This window comes from Micrasema longulum, unplaced genomic scaffold (assembly GCF_059751315.1).
Source record: "Micrasema longulum isolate JH-2025_06_02 unplaced genomic scaffold, ASM5975131v1 h1tg000524l, whole genome shotgun sequence".
Taxonomy (NCBI): Eukaryota; Metazoa; Arthropoda; class Insecta; order Trichoptera; family Brachycentridae; genus Micrasema; species Micrasema longulum.
Genome location: NW_028277721.1, coordinates 17695 through 31781, shown reverse-complemented (window position 1 = coordinate 31781; position 14087 = coordinate 17695). Strand labels below are relative to the sequence as shown.

The 14087-nt window shown below is 33.2% G+C and overlaps 1 protein-coding gene across 1 annotated transcript in view; it reads right to left on the bottom strand.

Moving 5' to 3' along the window:
• Positions 1-587: 587 nt before the first annotated feature.
• The window catches only part of Rfx (regulatory transcription factor Rfx), a gene marked incomplete at its 5' end in the record, with an annotated part of 30479 nt that continues 16979 nt past the window's right edge, over positions 588-14087 (bottom strand). Inside the window, 7 exons of the mRNA XM_088227676.1 lie at positions 588-1320; positions 4006-4159; positions 6894-7102; positions 7767-7978; positions 9834-9991; positions 11503-11649; positions 12635-12735. Of these exons, the coding sequence (XP_088083802.1) occupies positions 1186-1320; positions 4006-4159; positions 6894-7102; positions 7767-7978; positions 9834-9991; positions 11503-11649; positions 12635-12735 (1116 nt within the window). The remainder of the gene's footprint in view (positions 1321-4005; positions 4160-6893; positions 7103-7766; positions 7979-9833; positions 9992-11502; positions 11650-12634; positions 12736-14087) is intronic.

The window sequence follows — 14087 nt, the reverse complement described above, 5'->3', positions numbered from 1 at the left end:
GTATTTTTGTTTTTGTTAAAATGCTAAGTTGTTTCTTTATCATAAAAAAAAAACTCTTGAAAATGTTAATTTTTGTAGATATTTCGCTTTGAGAAAACGGCCCTCAATTCAGAATAAGAAAAAAACAATTTTATAAAAAAACAAATACATATTCCAGAAAGATAATCCTCAAGTTTGATTAACAAGTCCAAACCCAATTCTGCACATACATATCTATACTAGAGCTTTTAGTACCCAAACTGTATGGTAAAATATATGAATGCATATTGTATTCAAGTCAAAATCTTGGTCCTGACAATACAATAGAAAATATTGAAGGCATAATAAAGGCTCATGTAGAAGTATAAAGAGTTATACATATTTGTTTCTATTAGAGCTTTTTCTGTAACAAATTATCAGGTTTTTGGTATTTATTAATGTATTTTTTTAATGTTTATTAATTAAATCAATAAATTTTTTGATAAAAATTTCAATATTGGTCATTGTTTATACACCACTGTTTACGTGTATTATCTAGTGTCAACAAATTATTTTTGCATGTTTCAAAATTAATTTATTTCAACATTTTTAAAATACAATCAAATAAATTTATTATTTTGGCTCACATCGAGTGTTCCTCAGATTTACCTGAGGTCGGGAGAAATCTCTTTTTCTGGCATTAGATGTTACACAAGTCTACAATGATTCATGCTTTGATTCACCATGAAAATTGAATCAAATACAAGATCAAAAATTTTTGCATAAAAGGCAGGCACCGTGGCGCAGTTAGTTAGGCGGCCAATTGTGAAACTGGCATCGCAGGTTCGATTCCCGCCAGTTGCAAGATAAAAATCCAAGAAGGTTTTTTTTAAAATTGGTTTGGGTGTTGTGGTGTATTTTTCATTGCCTCCTTCTATATCCCCTTTATCCCACCTGCTGACAAGCCTCTGAATAGAGGCTTAGCGGATTATTCATTTTTAAAAAAAGTCACAAAAGTGTTAGCATAAAGCACTGTTATATGTTAATCAACCGAGTCTTTCAATATATGGACAATTAGTATGAAAAGACAAATGTAAAATATTTTAGTCAATACTCTCCAATATATATGGAATAAGACATGCCATCAACAAATGAAGCTGATAACCTGAGGAACATTGTAGTTAAACGCAGGACACAGGAGTCGAGGAGACAGGGGAACTGGAACCACTAGCTGATCTTCAGCTTCTTGGGGGGGGTGGCAGTTTCCTGCTTCATCACACTCCCCAGGAGCTGCTGCTGTTCATGATGTTCATGCTGCTCATACTCACTCCTCTCGTCTAGGGATCCATTCATCAGTTCCTTCTGTTAAATGAAATCAGAATTTGTTTCAGCGATACAGGTATATATTTTATGTCTATTTGTGATCTTGGTTAACACAACATCATCAGAGTTAGTACAATTGTTTTAATAAATCAGGAAAAAACCAACTCCTTACTGCACATGCACATATCATTCTAAACCAACACAAACCTGAGCAGTTAAATTGTATTTAAAACCAGATTGTTATTATTTTTATTGAATTTTCTACTCCAGTTTTGTAAAAATAACACATAAAAAAATTATATTCAATTGATATAAAAAAAATTATACAGCTCCATTAAGTTGCGCAATCATCCACGCCTGTTTCTGTATGAATTTTTTCGAAAGGTTTTTTCTACTAGAAATAAGAAAAAAAGCTGTTAAAAATAATCTTAAGTCCATATAAATATATCTTTTTTATAAAAAAATAATATACAATTCCACTTATTTGTATTTTGATTTATGGGGCAGCTAAACAAGTTTTAAATAGCAATGCTAGAAAATAAAAACATTGAGATTTGACCCTTGAATCTCAACACTACTACGAGCTTCTTCTCTTACTGCTTTGTCAGGTATCTCCAACGTTGGCAATCACTTCTGATAAAGGTCTCTCTGTCCCGTGCTGCCTGGAAAATCTGCTCCACAGTCCTGAAGCCAGTCCAGTCTCGTATATTACGCAGCCAGGACATCTGTCTTCCAAATGAAGCAAGTGGTACTTTTCTCCAACTATGCCACTATATGCCCCAGATACAAAATTTTACTTTTATAGTGGTTAAGAGTTCCCTGTTTGTTCTAGCTCAACTTAAAACTTCTGATTTCGTTTAACCACATCTTAAAGGCCTCTTACCAATCCTTGCCTTATTTTCAAGTTCAGATTATTATTGCAGAAGAGGAATTTAATTTTGTTAAAAGCAGCTCTTGCTGCCTCAATTTTGCATTTAATTTCTATAGCTGGGTCGAGGGTCTCTGTTAGAATGCTGCCGAGGTACTTAAACTTGTCCACCTTTTCAATGTCACTACTGCTTGATTGGAGAAAAAATGCGGAGTAGTCAAGTCGGCTAAATGTTATCCATTTTGTTTTACCAAAATTAATTGTTCAACCCAGTTGTTTGCCAAATGCATCTACATTATTTAACAGCTCCTGAAAATCGGTAATGGTATCCGCCAGAAAAATAGTGTTGTCGGCGTACCTGATATTGTTGATTAAAACTCCATTGATCTTCAGATCTCTTTCATTGTTGTTCAGCGCGTTCTTAAAACATAGTCAGAATACAAGTTGAAAAGCAAGGGAGATGGGATACAACCTTGTTGCACTCCCCACTGAATGGGTCTCTAATATTTAGTTTCCACGTCTGATTTCAGCTGTTTGGTAGCAGTATAGGTTTTGGATAAACATTTGATCTTTGGAGTTTATATTACACTCCCTCAACATTTCCATCAAATCAGAATATTTCACAGTGTCAAATGCCTTTTCATAACTTATGAAACATGCGAAAATCTCTTTTCTCTGATCACTGCACTTCTGCAGCAAAACATTGATAGCTAATAAAGCCCCCCGTGAACCGAAGGCATTTCTAAAGCCAAACTGCGTATTGTCCAGATCCTGTTCACACTTATTCCAAATCCTCGCATGTATAATTTAAAGAACAATTTCAGTACATGACTCATTAGACTAATTAGTCTGTAGTCACTGCATTTTTTTGGGTGCCGCTTTTTGGACAATATCACAAAAATAGATCTCAACCAGTCTTGGGGGATAACCCCTGTGTCATAAATAGCATTAAATAACCTCAGCAGGTAGCCAATATTACCGTCACCGATGAGCTTCAATACCTCAACTGGAATATCATCTGGTCTGCAAGCCTTTCTATTGTCTTATTGCTTAAAGAATTTCCGATTTTAATATTGGTGGTCCATACAAGTCACTATCATTTCAAATTTGTTGCAACAGAGAGGGAAAATATTTTTGAGAAGGGAATATGGGAGTCTAGGCATTTACAGAGCTTATGACCAGTCATTGGCTGGTTTAAGTGGCCACTTTACACACTGTGTAACATTCACCATTCTGCCTATGTTTGAACATCCACATTTCCTCAACTCTTCCATCTGTTGACTTTTGTGAAGTAAAAGAGCTGAAACCTTTATCATGTGGGTGAGATTCGTCCGGCTGAACCAATTCACCTACTAGGCAACGCCTGAAAACAATTTTCTAATTTTGTATACTTTTTTTACCAGGTAGTAAATTCAACAATGTTTTGTAATTTAAATATGAACAACTCCCTAGGGAGAAAATCCAGCCAGTCTGCAAGCATTTGGACATACTCAAAACATTGTTGAATTATCATTTTAAGTTGGATTGTTAGGTCTATTGTCTTTAAATATGTCAAGAATATATCTCTCTCATGTAAGCTTAATTTCCTTTTTGTCTAATATTAATTTATTAGAGTCGTCAATCAAACATGATGGAGTAGTTTTTAGTGTGGAACCTGTTAATTCTTTTAGTTTCTTATGCAGTTTAAAAGCATTATGATTACGTATAATTCCAATTCTTCTCACTGACACTTCATCCATTCTTCCTTTGCCTTCCTAATTTCATTGCAAGTTTACCTGACTCCATTTTCTATAAAGATACCTTCCAAAACTGCATATTTAGTAACTTGGTAACAACGAATAATGCATAAAGCTTACCTCAGCCATGACTTGAATAGGCGCACTACCCTGGTGAGCCGCCACACGGTGCTCGATAAGGTAGAACATGTACTCGTCATAGAGCAGACGTATCAGGTGGAAGGAACCAAAGGAGGCTGCCGAGCGTAGGGTCAAATCCCTGATTACCATAGAACTGAAATAAATACGAATACCATAAGAACAATAACTCGACTGTGGAATCATCTCCCATCCACCATCAAAGATGTTACTACATTATCTCTGTTTAAATCACGTCAGAAGAAACATCTCCTTTCTCTTCCTTAATCTCTCCTCCTTTCCTTTTTCCTCTTTCCTCTTTTTTCCTTTTTCCCATTGAGTAATAGTTTCGATTTAAGGTAATTTATAAACAAATACGTTTATTTCTATTATTATATATCTTTAGCTTTTTAGTTTTTTTTTCTATTGAATATGTTCTGTGACTTGAATTATAAAAATAAAACTTTTATTTTATGGTTGGTTGGAAGAAATTTCCATTTGGCAATAAGCCCGCCAATGTACAAATGACATTATGTACAAAAAGTTAAATAAATTTTAAAAAATAACAGTTTACCAAAAGGTGCAAAAGTTCCAATTTTGTGTATTATGAAAAAAAAACATTTCATATTTTAATCCAGGTAAAACGATTTACATAAATAGTTGAACTTTTAGGATAATTATTTAAAAAATATATTTTGAAAAAACAACAACATATTTTAACATAAGAAGTTTTAAACTCGGGTAGAACATTTAAAAAATATTTTTTATGCTAGGGGATCAAAAAATTTGGAATTTTTAATTTTTTATTCGTATGGCAGTGTGTTCAATATCACCGCTTCGCTTTGTGTTTATTAGATATAATATGTTTTGCTGTTCAATATCAAAATTGAAAGAAATACTTTGATTAATGGTAGAATAACTAATTAAGTCATTTATCCATTTTGTATTAGAGGCCCTTAATTGTTCTTTTGGTTTATTTATATATATTTTTTTACATTTGCATTTGTTTGATTTATGTATTATATAAATTCACAGTTTATAATTATAAAAACCTATTAAAAAAAAAAAAAACACTAATGCCATTTCAAATATTTCTAATTTAAATAAATAAATATGTATACATATATGTAAATATAAGTTATTACATCAAATAAATAAAACGTTAATTATAAAAATAGCTTGTGAAAAGTTGGGAGTTTTAGATTGGGAGATAAGGGTTGCACATATTAACTTTTTTTTTAAAAGTACATTATGTTATACATATTAAATGTTGAGAAATGTGGAATCAGATAATGAGTTTGGAAAGAGAGAGAAAGAGGAACCGAGGAATGAAAAAGGGATGAAAATGTATATTTTTAAAAAAATAGTAAAAATTCAGGGAGTTCAGGATTCTGGGGATATATAATAATGTTTCAGGCATTTCTTGAAGGTGGCTAGAGAAGGTGCATTTTTAATACGAAGAGGTAGCTCATTCCAAAGTCTAGCAGCTTGAACGGAAAAGGAATAACTGAAAAATGATGCGCTATGTTGAGGAATAGAAAGTGTTCTCTCCTGAGAAGAGCGGAAAACCATGATCAGAAAGGTAAATGAAATTCTCGGCAATTTTAGAGGGCAAGGGTTAGAATATTATAAAGAAGTAAGAGAGATTGAAAGTTTGTGCGCTGATAAAAATGAAGCCACTTGAGTTCGGAGCGAAAGGGTGATACGTGATCATACTTTTTGAGAAAATAAAGCGGATGCATTGATTCTGCAAACGCTCAAGACGATCTATGAGTTCCGCATCTTCACTTTGTAAAATTCGTGGTAACAGTGGAAAGGCGAAAATTCCAAAGCGGCACATAGCAGTTTTACAGAAGAGCAAATTCCAGTTCTTTTTTTAAACCAATAAAAAAATCTTATATATATCAAGACGTGTTCCGCTGGACACTTTCCAGTTTTTGCCAAACATTTTTTTCTTAGAAACTATAAGCTATTAATCTTGTATTATTTATTTATGACACCTATATGTATGTGACACTTTCACAATATTCATCTTAAATTGAAAATGCAAACTAGATATTTTGAAGATATATGTTGCACATCTATCAGGTTTTCACTATTTAAAAGATACCTACATTTATTATCGCGAATATAATCAAATAAAAAACAGTTTTTGGAATCACTATCAATTTTTAAAAAATAATCTAACCATTCTAAACTTCTTTGACAGCATCTTCCAACTAATCGCGGTCAAGTAGCTGGTCTTTCGTTCAACCTAAGTTTATTACATGGCACTAAAATATTATATTTAGTATAAGTTTTTTTTAAATCATTGTAGATTGGTCTTAAGGATATGTCCAGAGGAACAAGCAAAAAAATGTTCAGGGAAACAAGGATTGGTGATTTTTTATAATTTCAAAGTTCAAGTTTCTAGAAAGATAACTACCCTAACGGTTTCTTCGAAAAATGCGCATTTTAGAGAAGAGTTTAACTATTATAGAATCTTAAGTCTTCACAACACAAAATCACTCAATAAAAACATAAAATACTTACTTTTTCGGAAATCAGCCTTTCTCGGTTCAATTTTGACGGGAAAGAATGGAAATTACATCAGTATTTCTAACTCCAAAATGCGCACTTGATGACAGTGTTTCATTAATTGAACAAATAATGGTTTAGGAGATAACACCACGGTCAAGAGGAATACGCGTTCGGAGCATTGCCCCTACCTATAATTTTGACGTGATTCCTACATAATTTAAATAAAAAATTAAAATATGAGATTTCTTATCAGTTAAAAGAAAAAAACTTGGCTCTTCTGTAAAGTCGGCTACATGTCACTTTTGCTTTTCCAGCATCGATATTATTGGTTCAGAGTCCAAGCAATATTTCTAAATAAAATAAAATAAAACCTATAGAAGCTCCACTTGAGAAGGAACTGTCGCGCATGGTGAGCGTAATGAGGACTGTCCTGATGCGGATGTAGGGCTCTGCTCACTGCGGCCTCCAGCCAGGCTGCCCACTGCTCCAGGGAAGCCTGACGCTGCAGGGTCCGCTTGAAATCAGCCTCCAGTTCCCCCACCACACCGCTCGGGCACTGACACACCCACGAAGCTTGCTCCTGAAATATGACATTTATTCATTAACCCAAATTATCCAAGCTTATTTTTGCAACACAAAACAGGATTTTATTTTGTATTTTTCATCTCAGTTGAGTTTACATATTGAGTTTTAGTGAATTGAGTTTTATTAGTAGTTTACAAAATATCACCGATTGAAATTCCCCATCGTGTCTCTTTCTGCACCCGGTGCTCCACAAGGCACTGCATTGTCACACCAAATTCAGTGTATATTGATCATCTGTTACATGAAAGTAAGGTTATCAGTCTCACGTTTCCAAGCGCCAGACCAGGAACAATGAAATATTGCAGCATAAAACTACCTTTTTACAAGATGAACTTTTTCAGGATTTTTACCCGAGAGTAGCCATCGACTCAAAAACACTTGTCCATGATTCTGGTTCCATATCACGGACAGAACTGTATTCTAAATGCACTCGGGCATGGAGAAAGTGAGCATTTAAATTACCTTAAAATTATGAAAACTTTGAGGCTGATAATCCAGTTAGGGCTGATGATAATTAAAATTATTCATATCAGTTGCGTCCAACTCTTCCGGACTAACTAAATTTATTAATTATTTAAGCAACCCGTCAAACTTAAAAAAACTATCTTGAGTGAAAATTATTTTATATTCAAGATGGAGAGGGATCCAATTTACAGTACCTGTACATTATGGAAGTCCACCCGGTTGAGATCAGCCAGCATCTGCTGTATCTGCTGGGAGTTGTGTAGGACTGCACGTGCTGCCTGCGCCAAATGATTGAGGGATGTGTAACGCCGCAGGGATTGCGCCAGGGCGGCCGCTGGCACGGCCTTGGCGCGCACCATCCCCAGTGGGCAACCCCCCATGGCTCCCACTAGCCACGACTCCAGACCTAAAAATGAACATTTTAATGAGACTCTGAATTTTTATCACATTTTGGATTTTTTTTTGCATTGGTAATGGTGTCAATTTAGGAACTGTCACCTCACTTTTGCAATATTGAAGAAAGATGCAAAATTACAGAAAAGATATATGTATAAATAAGATAAAGCCTCAGAGTAATAATGCGTCAACCTATAGAGAAGCCCTATCACTATGTTTCGTAGAATGCAAGCGATGTTGGTTTGTTGGTACGCAACAAATTAGTGGCCATTTTGTTTTGTTTGACAACATAAACATAACGGTTTGATCGGATGCTTTGGACGCCGAGCAATAATTTTTCTCTAAGATTAACAAGAAATTAGTTTGTAGGATTTTGTTGTTTGCTGCAGGGTGGACCTCCTACCCCAGTTGGAGGTGACATAAGAAACATAGGAATATTTTTTCTTTAAGGCTAACAAAAAATCGGTTTGTAGGGTTTTGTTGTTTGCTGCGGGGCGGACCTCTTACACCTTTATATTATAGCCTAATATTTCCTAGATGGCTATTTCTAAATATTTCCTGAGTTTTTATTTTTACATTTTACTTGGAAATATTACTTAGTCACCAGATCAATCAAAACATGTTTTTTTTTTAATTCAAGTAGATAAGGAATACTAAATTTTTTAAATACTAAGAATTTTATTATGAGTGCGAACTTTTTTTTGTCTGTGGGTGTATGAGGATAGAGTGTCATCCGAAAGCGTCTGGATTTTATTACAATGTTAAAAAAAAAAAAAAAAAATTAGTATATACAGTCAAACTTGGTTATTACGAGGAAGATGGGACCGACTGAATTTGCTCATCATAAGCATTTCTCATTATACTCTGGTATATATAAAAAGGGGTTTAAAAAAAAAAAAAACAGTCTTCATTGAACATTATTAACACACAAATATGTAATTTATACAGATAACTTTAAAAAACTGTTAAGGAAATTAAAAATAAATGCCTAAAAACATACCCATCACATGAAGACATAAAATATGAAAAATGACTTTGAAAGTTGTAATCCAAAGAAAAACACAATTAGAATCTATTGACGCACACATTTTACTGTCAATCCCTTTTTGTCATAAAATTTTATTATTCAAAATGTTTTCATGTCTACAATGTTTATTTCAAATGCAGATAAATAAACATTCTTATTTTTCCACAATGAAGACATTATAGGTGAAGATAGAGAAAACTTTTTACACACTTCCACATTTGCTTTATTTCACTAGTAAAAATAGCAATTTTTCACAAATTGAGACACTTCCCCTTGTTAATAAACAAGTTTATAATGTAAAGGTTAGTTTTTAACTTATCTGCTCTAGAACTGTTATCACCCACTGGTAAGATTTATTTTGCATTGGCCATAGAACATTAAAAAATCTGAAAAACATTGAAAAAAAAACCCCTTAAAACAAAAATATCATTCATAAACTACAAAACAATTTTTAAATTGTAATGAGGTGCCGGGTTTTTCAATGTCGGTGAAAAAAATAATTAGGTAAATAGACACTTACATTGGTCATAAACATAATCCGATCCCGATGCCCGGGCACATCTGTTGACAGTATTTTTATTCGGTATATCGAAATAAGCTCGTTATAAAAGTGAATAAATATATGGAGAAAACCATAAACTAAAATGTTAATGATTAACTGTTAGTGCTCATTACATTTGAGATCTCGCTATTTCCATAATAGTTCGAGTGTACATTGTCTATTAGTTAAGGTATGTTAATGAGTGTTTTAACTAGGTGTCAAAATTTTACTTGTACAACTATCTACAAATAAATACATTACAAAGGAACTGCAGAACAGTTGATATGTTATTTATACCTTTGGCGAAGTTTCGAATGGCCTGCGTGAGAGGAGAAGGTATAGGACGCAACACATCAGGTAATAGGACTTGTACCAGACGCTGGTAGAAAGCAACATCCACTCCGCGCACCCAACTCTGTACTTCCTCCAGAGCACACAACTGGTACAGCTTGGTCCTATGTTACATAATATAATTTATACAATATGTTTGTACAATCATAAAGATATAATATACCCATAAAATTTACGAATGTTTGGTTAGCTAAATAATACCGTGAAATAAGTCATTTTAATAAATGTCAAATTTAGATTTTCATAGATCAAGTTTTATAAAAAATAAACATAACTTTTGACTATATCTACAGCGTGTATGGTAAACCCTGTCACATCCAAAACCACTATGATCGGTGATATGATGAGCAAGAATAAATATTGGCATATTGAAAAAAAAATTGACGTGTTTCAAAACTAAAAAAAAAAACAAATAACCAAATGGTTGTTCACTTCCGCATTGGAGAAAATAGGAGTGCGGAGAGGGAAGCTAGATGCATCACCCGCCACACTGTCCCCCTTCCACGCGCTATCAATGTATTTATTCCCATCACAAAAACGGGGCTTCCTCTATGTTGGCTGCGAAGTCAACACATTACAGTTTCTAGATGGCGCTAGCAGCGCATTATAGTGTCAGGCATTAATATTTTTTTATTCTATGTTATTCTTTGTAAAAAAATATTAATATTTTTTGTGAATTTTTTTATTTATCGTGTTTTAGTCTAAATTGACATAATGTACTAGCAATTTTAGTTTACTCCAAATTTAGTAAATGAATATGTGGGTAAATTTATTCAACTAAAAAAAGTACTCAGCCAGTACAATACTTACTTTACTTTTATCATAACAGATTATGCACATTACTTAATATGTGATGAGTTTCATGTTTATTATTTCTAATTCTTAGTTTATCCACGGTGAAGGGTTTTGTCCGTCCGCGATCATTATTCTCTTTGAACACTTTCAAGTTAAATAATGAATTATTATAGATGTGATATTTGCACAATAAGCACATAGCGGATAAAAATAAAGTACGGTTTTGGTATAAACTAGTAAACTTTATCGTAGGATCAGTTTTTGTTGTCAATGTAAGGCATAAGGTGTCATCTAATCATAATAAAACGATAAGAACGTAGTTATGCAAATGAAAAAATAATTAAATAAATATAGCACAACTTTGTTTTTGAACACTTATTTTTTATATCTCTACCAAACAGTTTCAAAGCTACCAGAGCTTCTTTTTCTAGGTGTAATTTACTAATGAATCTTTTCATAAATAATAATAAAATAAACAAGAACAAAGTTGTTTTATATGTATTTTATTATAATGAATAACCACAAAGTTAGCGCTTTCAATATAACTTTTTATAAAGTAAGAAACTGAAATTCTAAATCAATCTGTGACAGTGAAATTAATGTTTGTAAATCAACGTAAAATGTTAAATAATTTTATTGTTAAAATAACAGGGTTAAAAAATTTATATACTCAATAAACTTGACTGAAACATGGCCAACATTTTTAGTACCTACATTAAATTCTGTGATACTTAGTTAAAAGGTTTTTTTTAAGACATCATTTTTAACCATAAAAAATAAAAGAAAATATTTTTTTATACTCAATAATAGACATTCTTACTTGGAAAGATATTTTTCTTCTTCACATTCATCAGAATCATTATTATTATTCTGTCTCCAGAACTCTCTCCAGAGGGATTCTACAGTTGACAACTCCAGGGAGAGAACAGCATCCAGAAATGCTTCACAATGTTCTCTGTAGATTGATCTGTAAGAAAGCCAATTACACGCCAGTTGTAATTTATCAAAAAATCATGTATCTTGAGTACGAGGGTCAGTCAAAAACTAATGTCTCCTATTTTTTTCTACTTAAAGGAAGCTAGTTAAGTGAAAAAATTGAATTTGGCGCTATTCCTCAAATCTTTTACAATCTAATGCAGTATTAACTTTTTGCGTCAACAGGTGGCAGCACTGCAGTCGCTTGCAAAATGGCTGACATCAATGTTCGTATTAGGCAGCGTTCGGTGATTGAATTCTTGAATGCAGTAGACGAAACGCCCATTTGCATTCATAAAAGATTGAAAAATTTGTGATGCAACAGTGGATGTCGGCACTGTTAGGCGATGGGTTCATCGCTGTAATAAAGCTGAAAAATAAATGCCGTTGGCTGACGAAAAGCGGAGCGGCAGGCCGTTGATTGCAGGGACTACACAACATTCCGCAAGTCAAAAGCTTAAAGCAAGTATTTAACGAGTTCGCCCTGCAAAAGCTGCCATAGCTTTGTGTTGGGTGTTCTTCTTTTGCATGACAATGCAAGACCACACACCAGTAGTCACACCACTGAAGAGATTGTAAAAATTGGATGGTTAGTCTTACCTCATCCTCAATACAGTCCTAAACCGGCGCCATCAAATTTCTATCTATTTAGGCCGATACTTTGAAGATAAGGAGGCCGTGCTTTTTACCACAATGAAATACATGCTCTTGTTAAAAGATGACCCAAAACTGAAAATGGATGGAGATTATACTGAAAAGTAACGAATTAATCATCAATACTGTGGTTTTCAAGCTATGTAATTGCATTTTAATTTCTTGACAATCAAAAGAAGAAAAAAAATAGAAGGCATTCGTTTTTGACTGACACTCGTATTTTGCTTGTATCGAAGCATAAACTAGCAAAATAATTTAAATTTACATAGATAAAGCATAAACTGGCAAAATAATTTAAATGTACATAGATAAAGCATAATTACTTAAGTGTGTCAACATCTTCCAGTGTGCATTCCCCGGGCAGGGGCTCGTTAAACACTATATCAGGGAAGTCAGGAATCGCTCTGTTTCCATCTCCCAAATACTGGAACAGAATAAAATATTTTTATAGTATCAATATAGTTTATTATATAAATAAAAGACGAGTGATACTTTAATCCACAAATTTGGAATATCCAGTGACCGGTTTCATCGGTCTTTTATTTGTATAATAAATTACAATGAACTTCCATCAAGAATTTTCACTTTCAAACTTTAATGTTTTGAATCAATATAGATTTAAAACAAAGTTTTAATTATAACACATATTTGTTTAGATTTAAAAACTCATATTACAATAATATATGGATACGAGGGGAGGTCTAAAAATTTGCAGAATGAAAGGGAACGGGGATAAATAGAAAGAAGATTTTTTTTATTATATTCTCTTTTGACACATATATATTTTTCAGACCATTAATTTAATTCATTTTTACCCTCAAAAAAAATGTTTTGTCTTTGTCTTGATAATAGGCTGAAACTGCTGAATTAATTTATTCATCACTTATAAATTTCTTTCTTCTAAATTTGAGGATAAATAATAATCAGACGTAGGCTGGGTGGTTTAATATTTAAAAGTCACATTTGTGAAGAGCAGTTAATGCAATATTGTTCTTGTGCACAGGCCGCGTTGCCCCTCAAAAGCAAGACACCTTGGTCAATTTTCCTTTTGTTTTCTCCTTCACAGCTTCATTTGACTGCTTCAATGGTTAGCGTAGTATGTTGCGGTCATAATGACACCATTTTCTTTGTAGTCAATCAACAGAATACCCTCTAAATCACAAAAAAAGCAGACATGACCTTTCTGGCTGATTGCGATACCATGAACTTCTTGAGAGGTAGATTGCCCTTTTTTGACAGAGAATGTTGTTTCATTTCAAGCTTATACTGATAAACCTACGTTTCATCTCCAGTAACAATCTAATCGAAAACATTTTGCTTATAGTATCTGCAGAGGTCTAAAATGTCACGAGAACTCTAGACGCGCTGTCGCTTTTGAAGCGGCGTAAGGATTCTCGGCACCCATTTTGCTCTGACTTTTGACATACACCCACCTTAAAATAAATGTAGATAATACATATTTTTTCTTTAAATGGACATCCTTATATAAGTTATTCAAGTGTTCCTATAAAGTAAGTTGACTTCAATTGGCTCTGCCATCTCTATAAAGACTACCATTTTTAAATCATATTTTTCCCAGGACTAGAGTCCCCATATACTATTGACATCTCTTTCAAAGTGATATGCTGTGATTTATTGAGTTTAGTGAGAAGTTTTTACAATTAATAATAATTGTATTCTATAAAAGGAAAAACAGTTAAGACTAAATGAAGTATTAAAATACAAACACCATATAAAAGAAGCGGACAAGAACTACAAGAACTACATGCAACAATA